The following is a 13108-nucleotide window of genomic DNA, read 5'->3' as shown; positions in this document are numbered from 1 at the left end:
GTGCGACGGGCGCGTGGAGGTCTTCCAGCACGGGACGTGGGGCAGAGTCCTGGATGAGCAGTGGGACATGCAGGAGGCCAGCGTGGTGTGCCGGCAGCTGCAGTGCGGAGAGGCAGAGGCAGCCTACACCCCCGTGAGGGCCAAGCGAGGACGAGGACCTGTGGGGCTGCATGGGGTGCAGTGTGCAGGGCACGAGGCTGACCTGAGCCTCTGCAACACCTCCCTGCCTCAGAGCATGTCGGCAGCAGAGATCATGGAGGACGTGGGGGTCGTGTGCCGGGGTGAGTGGTGCTGCACGTCCCCCAAGTGTGGGTCTGGGAGTGCAGCCAGCCCCTGACAGCCGGGGTTCTCCCCGCTGCAGGGAGCCGGCGGGTGCGGCTGGTGGACGGGGCTGGGCGCTGTGCCGGGAGAGTGGAGATCTACTACCAGGGGCGCTGGGGCACCGTCTGCGACGACGCCTGGGACCTGGCTGACGCCGCCGTCGTTTGCCACCAGCTGGGCTGCGGAGGGGCCCTGGAGGCAGCCGGCTCTGCTCGGTTTGGGGAGGGCTCCGGGCAGATCTGGCTGGATGGCGTCAACTGCTCCGGGGCTGAAGCTGCTCTCTGGGACTGCCCTGCCGAGGCCTGGGGGCAGCACGACTGCGGGCACAAGGAGGACGTGGGAGTCGTCTGCTCAGGTCTGTGCCGGGAGCGGGTCTGGGAGTCAGAGACAGTGAGGCTGTGGTGAGGGTAGATCCATTTAGAGCCAAGGCCATCAGTGACTGACATCCAAGGACTTCCCTGGGGCCTTTCCTCCTTCCAGAGTTCATGGCCCTGAGGCTGGAGAACAGCGACGGCTGCTCCGGGCGCCTGCAGGTTTTCTACAACGGGACGTGGGGCAGCGTTTGCTCCAACTCCATGACCACCGAGACGGTGTCACTGGTGTGCAAGGAGCTGGGCTGCGGGAATGAAGAGGACTGGGAAATTATCTTAAACTCTGCCAAGCTGTCTGGCATCACGTGGCTGGATCACGTGGAGTGTGGGAAGAGCAACAGCTCCTTCTGGCAGTGTCCCTCTGATCCCTGGCATCCGCAGTCATGTACTGACCGCCGAGAAGAGACCCACATCACCTGCAATGGTAAATCTGAGCCATCAAGGCACCAGGTCCACTTCCTCACTGGGCATGGTGAAATGCAGAGAAGGAACCCAGAGGGGCTTTGACTTCCTGCATTAGACCCTGTTGCTGCTGGTGGCACAAAGGTGACTTCAGCTCACAGAGCCACCCGTGTTCACCAGCAGCAGTCAATGTCCAGGCTGCAATCAGCTCCTGGGAATTTGGTGCATTTGAGAGGTGCCTGGTGCAGGTGATGGACAGGAAGAATATGGGGTTAGAGTCACGGTGCTTTGGAGAGGGATCTGGTCAGGGGAGGAGTGGGAAACCTGTGCAGGACTGGGGGTGGTGTGTGGGTGGGCATGCGTAGGGTCAGGGGGCCACTGGGGTGGGAAGAGGTGGTTATGAGGGCTGTGGGCAGTAAATGGCCCAGAAGGGCTGGAGTTGGGCACCCCCAGAGCAGTGCAGCCCATGGACAGAGGAAGGATCCCTCCAACACTCCAGTGACAATCAGTGGGGACAGGGCTCCCACCCTTGGGCCTGTGAGTCTGCCTGGGCAGCAGAAGGAGCACTCACAGACCCACCTTGTGGGGCTCAAAGCTCTCCTGACCCTTCCTGTGTTGGTGTTTGAAGGGACTGCAGAGGTGAGGCTGGTGGATGGCGGCAGTCGCTGTGCTGGGAGAGCGGAAGTGAAACACCGGGGTCAGTGGGGGACCGTGTGCAGTGACCACTGGGACATGACCGATGCTGCAGTGGTTTGTAGGCAGCTGGGCTGTGGGGTTGCTCTCGAAGCTCCTCGGAGTGCACAATTTGGGCCAGGATCTGGTTCCATTTGGATGGATGATGTTGAATGTAATGGCAAGGAGTCTGCTCTGTCTGACTGCACACACAATGGCTGGGATCAAACAGACTGCGATCACACTGAGGACGCTGGAGTGATATGTTCAGGTAAGGACTGAACTTGTTCCCTACCTCTGGGATGAGGACACTCCTAAGGGACCTGGCTGTGACCTCAGGAAGCAACGAGTGGACACCAGAACATGGCTCTGTGTGTCAAGTTGCACTCTGAGCTGGGTCTGTCACTGCTGGTGTCCCTTGTCCCTGGAGAAAGCCCAGTGGGAGCACACTGAGCCTGGCCCTGAAGCTGGAGCAGCCAACTGGGGAGGTGCCTGGCGCTGGGAGAGGAAAGCCCCCACCATTCCCCATTGTGCTGCCTGGTTCCCATCTTTCTCCTCCATTCACCCAGGCCCTGTCTGGCAGGCTGGTCCCCATGCCAGGGGAATCTAGAGCAGCTCCCCCAGCCACCAGCAGCCTCAGGGAAGGGCGTGCAATGGCCCAGGACTTTTGGGTTGTACCCCCAGCAGACAAGAGAACCTTGGCCAAAGCAGAGGGGCTGCTCAGAGGGCAGGAGCACTGGGCTTGAGCAGAGGAACATGGTGGCAAGGAGCACCCTGTTCCTGTCCTGGGGTCACCCCATGAGTGCCAGCCCCTAGGGACACGGACCCTCTAAGACATGCTGACCCACTGCCCAGCCTCTCCTGCCTGCCCTGTGCCCCAGAGGCTGTGCCAGCACCTCCTGGCTCTCCTCGGTGCCTGCCCTCATACCGGGAGCTCGTGTCAGCCCAGGGTTGCTCTCTGCCTGCTCTTTTGCTCTATGTGTGGCTGGTGGATGGGGTCATCCATGCCCAGCACCACACTTTGTCCCTGTCTGAGGACCCCCCCCTTTACCTTCTCCCCAGTTGTGCCCCATCTAACAGCACCTCCCCAAGAGCTCCAGCAGCCCCTGGGGACAGGGGACTTTTTTGGAAGCTCCAAGTGGTTCCTCAGCCTGGCCTGAGCCCGGCAGGGCAGAGACAACTGCAGCAGCCCCCAGTGCCTGGGCCCATTTCCATGGGTCCACATGCTGTGAGTGCTGCAGTGCTGGGGCCGGTGCTGGGCAGCCCAGGGGCTCCAACCAGCAGCAATTAGTCTGAGTGGTGCCTGTGGCTGGGGGATGGGAGAGAGGGCAGCCCATGGGTACTGGGCTGGATTCAGAGGAGCAGCAGGGGGGCCCTGACCCCTTTGTGCCATCAGCAACCACGGAGAGCTGCTGGGCTGACCGTGGAGCTCTGAGTCTGGCCACATTACCGATGAGGTGGGAGGTGGGCACGGAAGTGCCAGAGGGCTCTGGGAACTCACAGGTCTCCTTGGTTGCTCCAGGATTTGTGCGGCTGGTCGGAGGGGACAGCCCTTGCTCAGGAAGTCTGGAGGTCTACGACAGGGACCAGTGGAAAGCTGTCTGTCACTCCCACTTTGGTGCCAAAGCTGCCGAGGTGGTGTGCAGGGAGCTGCAGTGTGGCACAGCCCTGTCTGTCCATGGGGCAGCTCAGCTGGGAGAAGGGGCCGGTCCTGTCTGGGACAGAGAGCTGCAGTGTGTGGGGAATGAATCCACCATCCTCTTCTGCCCCTGGGGGACCTCCAAGGACAAGGCCTGCACCCACAGCAATGGCACTCATGTGATTTGCACACGTAAGGAATTGGGTAGGGATGGTATCCTCTGGGGTTTTGGTTGGGGGCAGGGTGGGCCCTGGGCTGTGCTGTGTGGGGGACAGGTGGGGTGAGGTGGTGGTCTGCAGCCCTAAAATTAGAGTGCTGCAGGAGGAGAAAGGCACTCTGTCCCTTTGGCCTCTCCTGCAGCTCCTGTGGGAACAAGAGCACAAATGTGGCCTCTCTCACCCTCCTTTGTCCTTGAGTACACAGGGTTCAGGCTGGTGAACGGCAGCACAGCGTGTGAGGGCAGGGTGGAGGTGGAGGTGCTGGGGACATGGGGAACCCTCTGTGCCTCCCGCTGGGACATCTCGGACGCCCACGTTCTCTGTCGGCACCTCGGCTGTGGCTTTGCTGAGTCCATTCCTGGAGGAGGGCATTTTGGGAGAGGAACCGGCCCCATCTGGAGAGACTCGTTCCACTGTGACGGGACTGAAGCCCACCTGGGGCAGTGCCCAGTGACTGCCCTGGGGGCCTCGCCGTGCTCCCAGGAGAACGCTGCTGCTGTCATTTGCTCAGGTGAGTGCTGGGCAGTGCTGCAAAGTCCATTTGGCCCTGGAGTGTGACAAGGCCACCCACAGCTGGGGACCCCACGGCAGTGCCTGGCTGAATTTCTGCTCTCACCAGGCCCGGCTCGCCACATGTCTGTACGGTTGGTGGGCGGAGGGAGCCGGTGCGACGGGCGCGTGGAGGTCTTCCAGCACGGGACGTGGGGCAGAGTCCTGGATGAGCAGTGGGACATGCAGGAGGCCAGCGTGGTGTGCCGGCAGCTGCAGTGCGGAGAGGCAGAGGCAGCCTACACCCCCGTGAGGGCCAAGCGAGGACGAGGACCTGTGGGGCTGCATGGGGTGCAGTGTGCAGGGCACGAGGCTGACCTGAGCCTCTGCAACACCTCCCTGCCTCAGAGCATGCCAACAGAAGGGATCATGGAGGATGTGGGGGTCGTGTGCCAGGGTGAGTGGTGCTGCACGTCCCTCAGGTGTGGGTCTGGGAGTGCAGCCAGCCCCTGACAGCCGGGGTTCTCCCCGCTGCAGGGAGCCGGCGGGTGCGGCTGGTGGACGGGGCTGGGCGCTGTGCCGGGAGAGTGGAGATCTACTACCAGGGGCGCTGGGGCACCGTCTGCGACGACACCTGGGACCTGGCCGACGCCGCTGTCGTTTGCCACCAGCTGGGCTGCGGAGGGGCCCTGGAGGCAGCCGGCTCTGCTCGGTTTGGGGAGGGCTCCGGGCAGATCTGGCTGGATGGCGTCAACTGCTCCGGGGCCGAAGCTGCTCTCTGGGACTGCCCTGCCGAGGCCTGGGGGCAGCACGACTGCGGGCACAAGGAGGACGTGGGAGTCATCTGTTCAGGTCTGTGCTGGGAGTGGGGCTGGGAGCTGGGTCCGGTGAGGCCGGGGCGTGGGCAGAGCCAGGTAGGGCCAAGGCCATAAGTGGCTGACATCCAAGGACTTCCCTGGGGCCTTTCCTCCTTCCAGAGTTCATGGCCCTGAGGCTGGAGAACAGCGACGGCTGCTCCGGGCGCCTGCAGGTTTTCTACAACGGGACGTGGGGCAGCGTTTGCTCCAACTCCATGACCACCGAGACGGTGTCACTGGTGTGCAAGGAGCTGGGCTGTGGGAATGAGGGGGAACTGGAAACAATCTCAAATTATGAGAAGCTGTCTGGCACCGCGTGGCTGGATCGCGTGGAGTGTGGGAAGAGCAACAGCTCCTTCTGGCAGTGTCCCTCTGATCCCTGGGATCCGCAGTCGTGTACTGACCGCCGAGAAGAGACCCACATCACCTGCAATGGTAAATCTGAGCCATCAAGGCACCAGGTCCACTTTCTCACTGGGTATGGTGAAATGCAGAGAAAAAACCCAGAGGGGCTTTGACTTTCCTGCTTTAGACCCTGTTGCTACTGGTACACAAAGGTGATTTCAGCTCTTGGAGCCACCCATGTCCACCAGCAGCAGTCAACATGTGGGCTGCCCTCAGCCCCTGGGGGATGCAGAGGCATCTCCACGCAAGGTCTCAGAGGAGACCATGCAGGGCTTTCAGGAGTCCTCCCTCCAGGGACAGCCTCCTGCTGCTCTGTGAATCAGGGACCTTGTGGGGCCGAGCACTTGGGTCCCCCCTGCAGTACCGTGTGTGTCCCCTGAGTGAACAGGGTTCTGCTGCTGCCCTGACCCAGGGAGCATGGGGACGTGTGAGCAGAGGTCAGCCCTGCCTTCTTCTGCATGACCCCTAGAGCAGCCCTTTTCAGCCCAACTTCTCTTTCCTTTGGGACATGGACAGAATTGCCACAGGTGGCTGCATGCCCCAACTCCACCAGCTGCACAGGTAGGGAGCTGCCCCTACGCGTGCCCCCCTCACCTGGCAGGGCTGTCCCAGCTGTCCTGGTGCCATGGGACATTTCTGCCTCCCCAGAAAGGGAGAAGATCCGTGCCGTGGGAGGCAAGGACGGCTGCTCGGGAAGAGTGGAGATCTGGCACCGCGGCACCTGGGGGACGCTGTGTGACAATGCCTGGGACATGCGGGACGCCGAGGTGGCGTGCAGGCAGCTGGGCTGTGGCCCCGCGCTCTATGCCCTGGGCCAGGCTGCTGCTGGAGAGGGGACGGGCCCCATGTGGCTGATGGAGTGCAGGGGGACGGAGCTGTCTCTGCAGGACTGCTGGGCCCAGCCAGGAGACAGCGGTGCCTGCCAGCATAAGGCAGATGCGGCTGTGCATTGCTCAGGTGAGCAGTGGGGCTGGGAGACATGGCTGGGGGCTTGGCAACGAGCTGGCTTGGGCATCTGCTCTGCTGTATCCTGGCATGGCCCCAGTGCAGGCCCAAGCAAGGGTGTTCCTGCAGAGTGGGAGGCTGGTTGTGGGTGGGGAGCAGCCTCTGTGGGGCTGGATGTACCAGCACATCCCCTGGGCTGCCTGCACTGTCCTTTGAGCAGCACAGAGCAGTGGTGCTGGGCCTTGTCCCTGCCACCTTGCTCAGCCCCACAGAAGGGACAATTCAGGTGGCAAATTTTGGGGTCATTTGCCAGGGAGGCTGCCTGGTGCCACAGCCCCAGCCTCTCAGCCCAGCTCTCCTTCTGCTCCCCTGCAGCTGCACCCAGGACAGCAACACCCCCCCCACAAGCAGGTAAGCTGTCCTTCTCCTGGGGCTGGGTCTGTCCATATTCACGCTGTGACAGACAGCCAGGGGAAGGGGCTTCTTGCTGGGCTGTGAGACTCCCAGGAAATCAAGGGAGCTAGGAGAAGTCTGTGATGGACCCAGCAGGGTGGGACCTGCCCCATCACCCAGCCCTGTCCCCCACAGCCCCTGCTGCCTTGTGTGGTTAGGAGTGGCATGTCCTGGCCCCAGCCTCTCCCTTGTCTGATGCTGCCCCTGCCATGTTCCTGCCCTTGCAGATCCCCCACGGAGCCGTCCGACCACCAGCAGCAAGAGACTCTCGGTGCCTGTTGTCATCTGCATCATCCTGGGGGCCCTCCTCTGCCTGCTCCTGGCCCTCCTGGCTGGGCAGGTGCGAAGCGCCAGGGCTCGGCGCAGAGGTGGGTCCTTCCCCAGTGGTCCTCGGGGGGAGATGCCTCCTGTCAGGGCTGGGGGTGCTGGGGGTGTTGGTGTCCTGGGGCACAGAAACAGAGCCGTGTGCTGCCTCCTGCCCCATGTGCTGCCCCACTGACTGACAGACCATGGGGCACCAGCAGAAAGAGATGGAGAGAGCCCAGAGCCTGAGGCATCAGTTCTGGGGTGAGAAGAGAAATGTGAGATCTGGGCTGGGTGAGAAGGGGAGGATGCACTGCTGGCAGTGCTCTGGGTGGCTCTGCCAGGAGGAGCATGTGGCAGCGGGGTCCATCACCATGGTGTCAGCCACCCCCCAGCAGGACATGGGCTGTGCTATTGATGTGTGGGGCAGAGATGGAGCAGATCCATGGGGAGGAGAAATGTGGGAATTGGTGCATGGTCTGCACTGGGACTTGAGCCGGGGACCAAAGGGGCATAAAGGCTGTCTCCAAATGTGAGGCTGACTCTGTCCCAGACCATCTCCATGGGGATGCTGCCCTCCCTGGGGATGTGGTTGCAGTGCCAACACAACACAGTGGGGCTGTGCTGTGGGGACAGCCCTGTGCTGGCCTAGGGAATTTTGCTGAGGGAGCCCAGTGGGGTCCTGTCCCTCTCTGCCCATGCCCAGACCAGCCCTGCCTCTGTCCCCAGGCTCCGGGAGAGCTGGGGAGCCCTTCCCTGAGGCCGTGTACGAGGAGATCGCTTACAGCCTGGCGTGGGAGAAGCAGCCGAGGTTCAGTCTCTCAGGTGGGTGTATGCTCCTGAAGGGGCACTTTCTCTCTGCCTCAGACCAGGGCTGTGTCCTGCAGCTCCTGCCCATGGTCCCTGAAATGGTTGGACCATGACGTCTGTGGGAGAGCATCCAGGCATTGGCCCCCACAGAGGAGTTTCCTCCACACCAGCTCTGCCCATCCCAGAGGGGACAGCCCCTCTCTGCTGGGCCCTGCACCCTGGGGACATCCAAGGGCTGAGTTAAGTGGCTATTCCAGTGCAACTCTGGGAGCCCCTATGAGATGGGCTCATCCTAGGGTAGCAGGGGTGGTCTCCTTCCCACTCTATCCCAGCTCTGTGGCTGTCCATCCCCAGCAGTGCTGACCACAACATGGGGCAGCAGGGATCATCCCATAGCACCCACTGCAGCTCTCTGCAGGCTCCTTTTCAGAGGGGTCCCTGACCCAGCTGCAGCCCTACCCCAGACACATGAGGAGGAGGATGGTCTGGGGCCAGCTGCAGGGATAGAAGGGGAGGGAGAGGAAGGGCTCCATCTCTCCTCCCTGCAGACAGACAGACAGCAGTGCCACTGAGTGCCACTTTCAGAGCTGGAGGGACGAGGGCTCTGCTTTGGCCCTGACACCAGCAGCATGTCAGCCCTGTGTCCCTACACACCCTCCCATCCTCTGCTGTGCAGAACATCTCTTCTCACTGCCACCACCTTCCCTCTCCTTTCAGATGTCCCTGTCCTGCCTGGAGGTGACCCAGCGGATGACTACGACGATGCTGGAGAGGTTTCTGACCCTGGGGAGGATCCTGTCCCTGGACAGGGGGACTGGGAAGTGCCCAGGACACCAGAGGAAGGAGCTGGGCCCATGGATACAGCCACAGGTGAGAGGGCAATGCAGCACTGCCACTTCCTAGGTGCCAGGAGAATCCATGAAGTATTTAGAGCCTGATCTCCTGACATGGAGAACCTGGCCTGAGATATTTCCAGGAGGCTGGTGGATGTGCCAAATGTCTCAGGCTTGTGAGGAGGGGGAAGGTGTTGTACAGCCCTGAGAAGAACCCCATAGGATCAACCACAACAGCCTGCCTTGATGCTTACAGAGGGAAGCCTGCGCTCCCGGAGACGTGCTGAGGACCCTGGAGCTGATGGAGACATCTTGTCCCCTTTTCTGGTACACATGGGCTATGATGATGCTGAAGAGATGTCTCTGACATGTCCCCATGAGGACACCCAGGATGTGACACCGAAGTCCAGTGCACAAGGGTCCCAGAGCCCCATGCCAGCAGAGCCCAGCCCTGCTGAGCAGCCGGGTGCAGCCGGGAGGGAGGAGAGCTCAGTGTCACTGGGAGAGCCGTGAGTGCCAGGGAACGGTCTCCCTTTTCCAGCAGTCAGCAGACACGCACGGGTATTTCCTGTCTTGGTATTCCCCTGTTTTTGTGCTTTGTGTTGACAAATGTTTATATTAAAACCCTCTGGGGGGGGGCTTTGTCCCAGATCCATTGCTTTCCTGCCCAGGTGTCAGGGTGTCTCTCTGAGGCTAACCAATTGGAGTAGAGCTCAAAGATGCAATAGTGAGGAATGGTCATTTCTTGGGACCAACAGGGTTGGGATCAGGCTGTAGGGCTGCCAGAACCCCCAGTCCCTAGACACTATTCCTACTGACAGAGGCATTTCCGTCCTGCCAGCCACAGGCAGTTTCCAGCAAAAGTGGCTCTGTGTGACGCCTCATGATGCACTCGCTGGTAGCGCCCATCTTCTACAGCCTTGGGCCCTCATGGAACCCAAGGATTCCTGCCCAGCACCCACAGACAGAGGAACCTCTCCTGCAGCATCAGAGTGGCGAGAAGTGTTGGACCCCTGGGCAGGACTTGGTACCCAAACTGCCCTCCCGGATCCTGCTGGTAGGTCCTCCCCAGCTCTTCCCCAGCAGGCGCCTCCGCTGCAGGCTTAGAGATGCTTTTGGTAGTAGGGTGGTGGGCTGCAGGGGGTGCTGGATGGTCTGGAACATCTGTTTGATCCATTTGGGTCAGCTGTCCTGGCTGTGTCAGGGACACTTTCCTCAAAATCAGATTGCTCAAAGCCCCATCCAGCCTGGCCTTGAATGCTTCTAGGGATGGGACACCATCCAACAACCTTTCTGGGCAACCTCCTCCAGTGCCTCACCACCCTGAGTAAATGATTTCTTCTGAATATCTAATCTCAATCTACCTTATTTGAGTTTAAAGCTATTTCCCCTTGTCCTATTACTACATCCTCTAATAAATTCTCTCTCCAGCTTTCCTTTATGCCCTCTGGAGCTACTGGAAGGTTGCTCTACGTTCTGCTTACGAAGGCCCAGGGCCTTCTGCTCTTAATTCCTCTCTTCTCCCTCTTCATAGGAGAGATGCTCCAGCCCTCTTATCATTTTTGTGGCCCTCCTCTGGACTTGCTCTAATGGGTCCATGTCTTTCTCACGTTGGGGATCCCAGAGGTGAACAGACTATGTTAAGTGGGGTCTCACAAGAGCAGAAGAGAAAATGAGAATCACCTCCCCTGACCTGCTGGCTATGTTTATTCTGATGCAGCCCAGGATTTTGCTTTCAGGGTTACAAGTGCATATTGCCTACACACGTTGAGATTTTCAAGCACCAACACCCCCAGGACCCTCTCCACAAGGCTGCTCTCACTCCCTTCTCCACCCAGCTTGTATTTATGCATAGGACTGCTTCAACCCATGTGTGGGAGTTTACACTCAGCTTTGTTGAAGTTCATGAGTTTCACACAGGCCCACCTCTCAAGCCTGTCATGGCCCCGCTAGATGACACCTCTTCCCTCCAGTACGTCATCCTCACCACTCTGCTTGCTGTCATCAGCAAACTCGCTGAGGGTGCACTCAATCCCACTGCCCATGTCACCAACAAAGATGTGAAATTGTGCCAGTCCCAGTACTAAGCCCTTAAGAACACCATTTGTAACAGATCTCCACTTGGACATTGATCTGTTGACCACAACCCTGTGAGTGTGATCATCCAGAAAATTCCTGATATCCACTGAGAGGTCCATCTGTCAGATCCATGTCTCTCCAATTAGAGACAGGAATGCCACATGGGATATGTCAAATACTTTGCACGAATCAGGTAGATGATGTCAGTTACTTTTCTCTTACCCACAAACACTGTAACACCATTGCAGTAGGCCTACAGATATGTTAGGCACGCTCTGCCCTTAGTGAAGACATGTTGGCTGTCACCGATCACCTCTTTATTTGTCATATGCCTTAGCCGAGTTTCCTCCTGGATCTGTTCCATGATCTTGTTGGGCTCAGAGGTGGGTCTGACTGGGCTAGACTTCCCTGGGCCTACTTTTATTCCCTTTTAAAAAGTGGGGGTTATGTTCTCTGTGTTACAATCAGTAGAAACTTCACTGCACAGCCACCACTTTTCAAATATGACGAGTAGTGGCTTTGCAACTTCATCTGCCAGTTCCCTCAAGACTCTGGGATTCATCTCACCTAGTCCCGTGGGCTTGTGCACCTTCTGTTTCCTCAGATACTCCCGAAACTGATCTTCTACAGTAGGTGGTTCTTCTCTCTCCCAGTCCCTGCCTTTGCCTTCTGGGACTTGGATGGTGTAGCTGGAGCTATTCCAGTGAAGAATGAGGCAAAGAAGTCATTGAGTACCTCAGCCTTCTCCACATCCCGGGTAACCAGGTCTCCTGTTTCCTTCTGGAGAGAGTCCATGTTTTCCCTAGTGTTCCTTTTATCACTGACATACTTATAGAAGCCCTTCTTGTTGCCCTTGAACTTCCTATCTAGATTCAATTTTACCATAGCCTTAGCTTTCCAGACTTGATCCCTGGCTGCTCAGGTGATGTCTCTGCATTCCTCTCAGGTTACCTGTCCTTGCTTCCACTTTCTGCAGCCTTCTATGGTGGTTTTATACAGGTGGGCATCTGAGCTTCATCACAGCTGCTCTATCACTCCCCCTCCTCTAAGGGAAAGGAGGAGAAAATATGATGAAACCAGTTCAAATGCTGAGATAAGGACAGGGAGATCGCTTAATAATTATCATCATGGGCAAAACAGACTCAGATTAGGAAGATATTAAAATTCTAACAAGCTAGAAAAGTGAGAAACAAAGGAAAGAAACCCCAAACACCTTCCCCCCATCCACCCTCTTTTATCTCCTCCACTTAGGCGGCATAGAGGAATGGGGGAATGGGGCTTATGGGTTATCTATAGCACTTCGTCTGCACCGCTCCTTCTCAGTCACTCTCTGCCCATGCTCTAAGGTTGGGTCCCTTCCATGGGATGCTGTCCTTCCTGAACTGATCCTGAGTGGGCTTCCCACAGGCAGCAGCTCTTCAAGAACTGCTCCAGATATGGCTCCGAACCACGGGTTCCATTCATCATGAGCAAACTGCTCCAACCTTGTCCCCCATGGGCAGCAGCTCCTGCCAGGTTGCCTGCTCCCGTGTGGGCTCCTCTCCATGGGCTACAGCTCCATCCTGGAATCTACTCTGGTGAGGGTTCTCCACAGACCGCAGCCTCCATCAGTGCAGGTCCATCTGCTCCACCGTGGTCTCCTCCATGGACTGCAGCATGGAGATCTGCTCCACCCTTGTACTCCATGGGCTGCAGGGGGACGACCTGCTCCACCATGGTCCTCAACACAGGCGGCAAGAGAGCTTCTGCTCTGGCACCTGGAGCACCTCCTTCCCCTCCTTCACTTGGCCACTGCCTGGCTATTTATCACTCCTCTCTCTCCCAGCTGCCATGTAGCAGCATTTATTTATTTATTTATTTATTTTCCCTTTCCTTAAATATTCTCTCAGAGAAGCACAGACAACATTGCTTACTGGCTCAGCTCTGACCAGTGGCAGGCCCCTTATGTAAGATGGGATAACTTCTGGATTCTTCTCACAGAAAGCAAGAAACTGCCTGTGTGAGCTGGGGTTGGAGTCCAGTGCTGTGAATAGTGGTTGCATGGGGCTGATCTAGGACCCCCTGGGGCAGCATCTGCCAGGGTGTCCAGAGAAGAGCCCAGTCCAGACCCTGATCTGCTGGTCCTCCCTGTCTCTCCTAGGAGGCCAACCCAGCTCAGCCCATCGCCAGCTCTCCACACCTACTTCTCCTTTCCCCAGCCCAGCCCAGCCCAGCAGCCCAGGCTGGGAAGGCCCCAAAGCAGCAAATAGAGGAGTGGAGGTCAGTGGCAGTGTCCCTGCTGCTGCAATTTGCAGGAAATTCCCTTCCCACA

The 13108-nt window shown here is 58.7% G+C and overlaps 2 protein-coding genes across 2 annotated transcripts; both read left to right on the top strand.

Moving 5' to 3' along the window:
* Positions 1-235: 235 nt before the first annotated feature.
* Positions 236-2048, top strand: LOC140000446 (scavenger receptor cysteine-rich type 1 protein M130-like). The gene is made up of 4 exons (XM_072030331.1): positions 236-281; positions 362-676; positions 802-1116; positions 1732-2048. Exons 1-4 carry the CDS (start codon positions 236-238, stop codon positions 2046-2048), a joined length of 993 nt encoding a protein of 330 aa, XP_071886432.1.
* A 2475-nt stretch (positions 2049-4523) lies between these two features.
* On the top strand, positions 4524-10872 carry LOC140000445 (antigen WC1.1-like). The gene is made up of 7 exons (XM_072030330.1): positions 4524-4569; positions 4650-4964; positions 5090-5404; positions 6023-6331; positions 7000-7140; positions 8603-8755; positions 10832-10872. The coding sequence occupies exons 1-7, from the start codon at positions 4524-4526 to the stop codon at positions 10870-10872; spliced, it is 1320 nt and encodes a 439-aa protein (XP_071886431.1).
* Positions 10873-13108: the final 2236 nt, after the last annotated feature.

Source organism: Anas platyrhynchos, chromosome 32, assembly GCF_047663525.1.
Source record: "Anas platyrhynchos isolate ZD024472 breed Pekin duck chromosome 32, IASCAAS_PekinDuck_T2T, whole genome shotgun sequence".
NCBI classification, from domain to species: domain Eukaryota; kingdom Metazoa; phylum Chordata; class Aves; order Anseriformes; family Anatidae; genus Anas; species Anas platyrhynchos.
The sequence above is the reverse complement of the archived record's forward strand: the minus strand, read 5'-3'. Positions and strand labels throughout refer to the sequence as shown.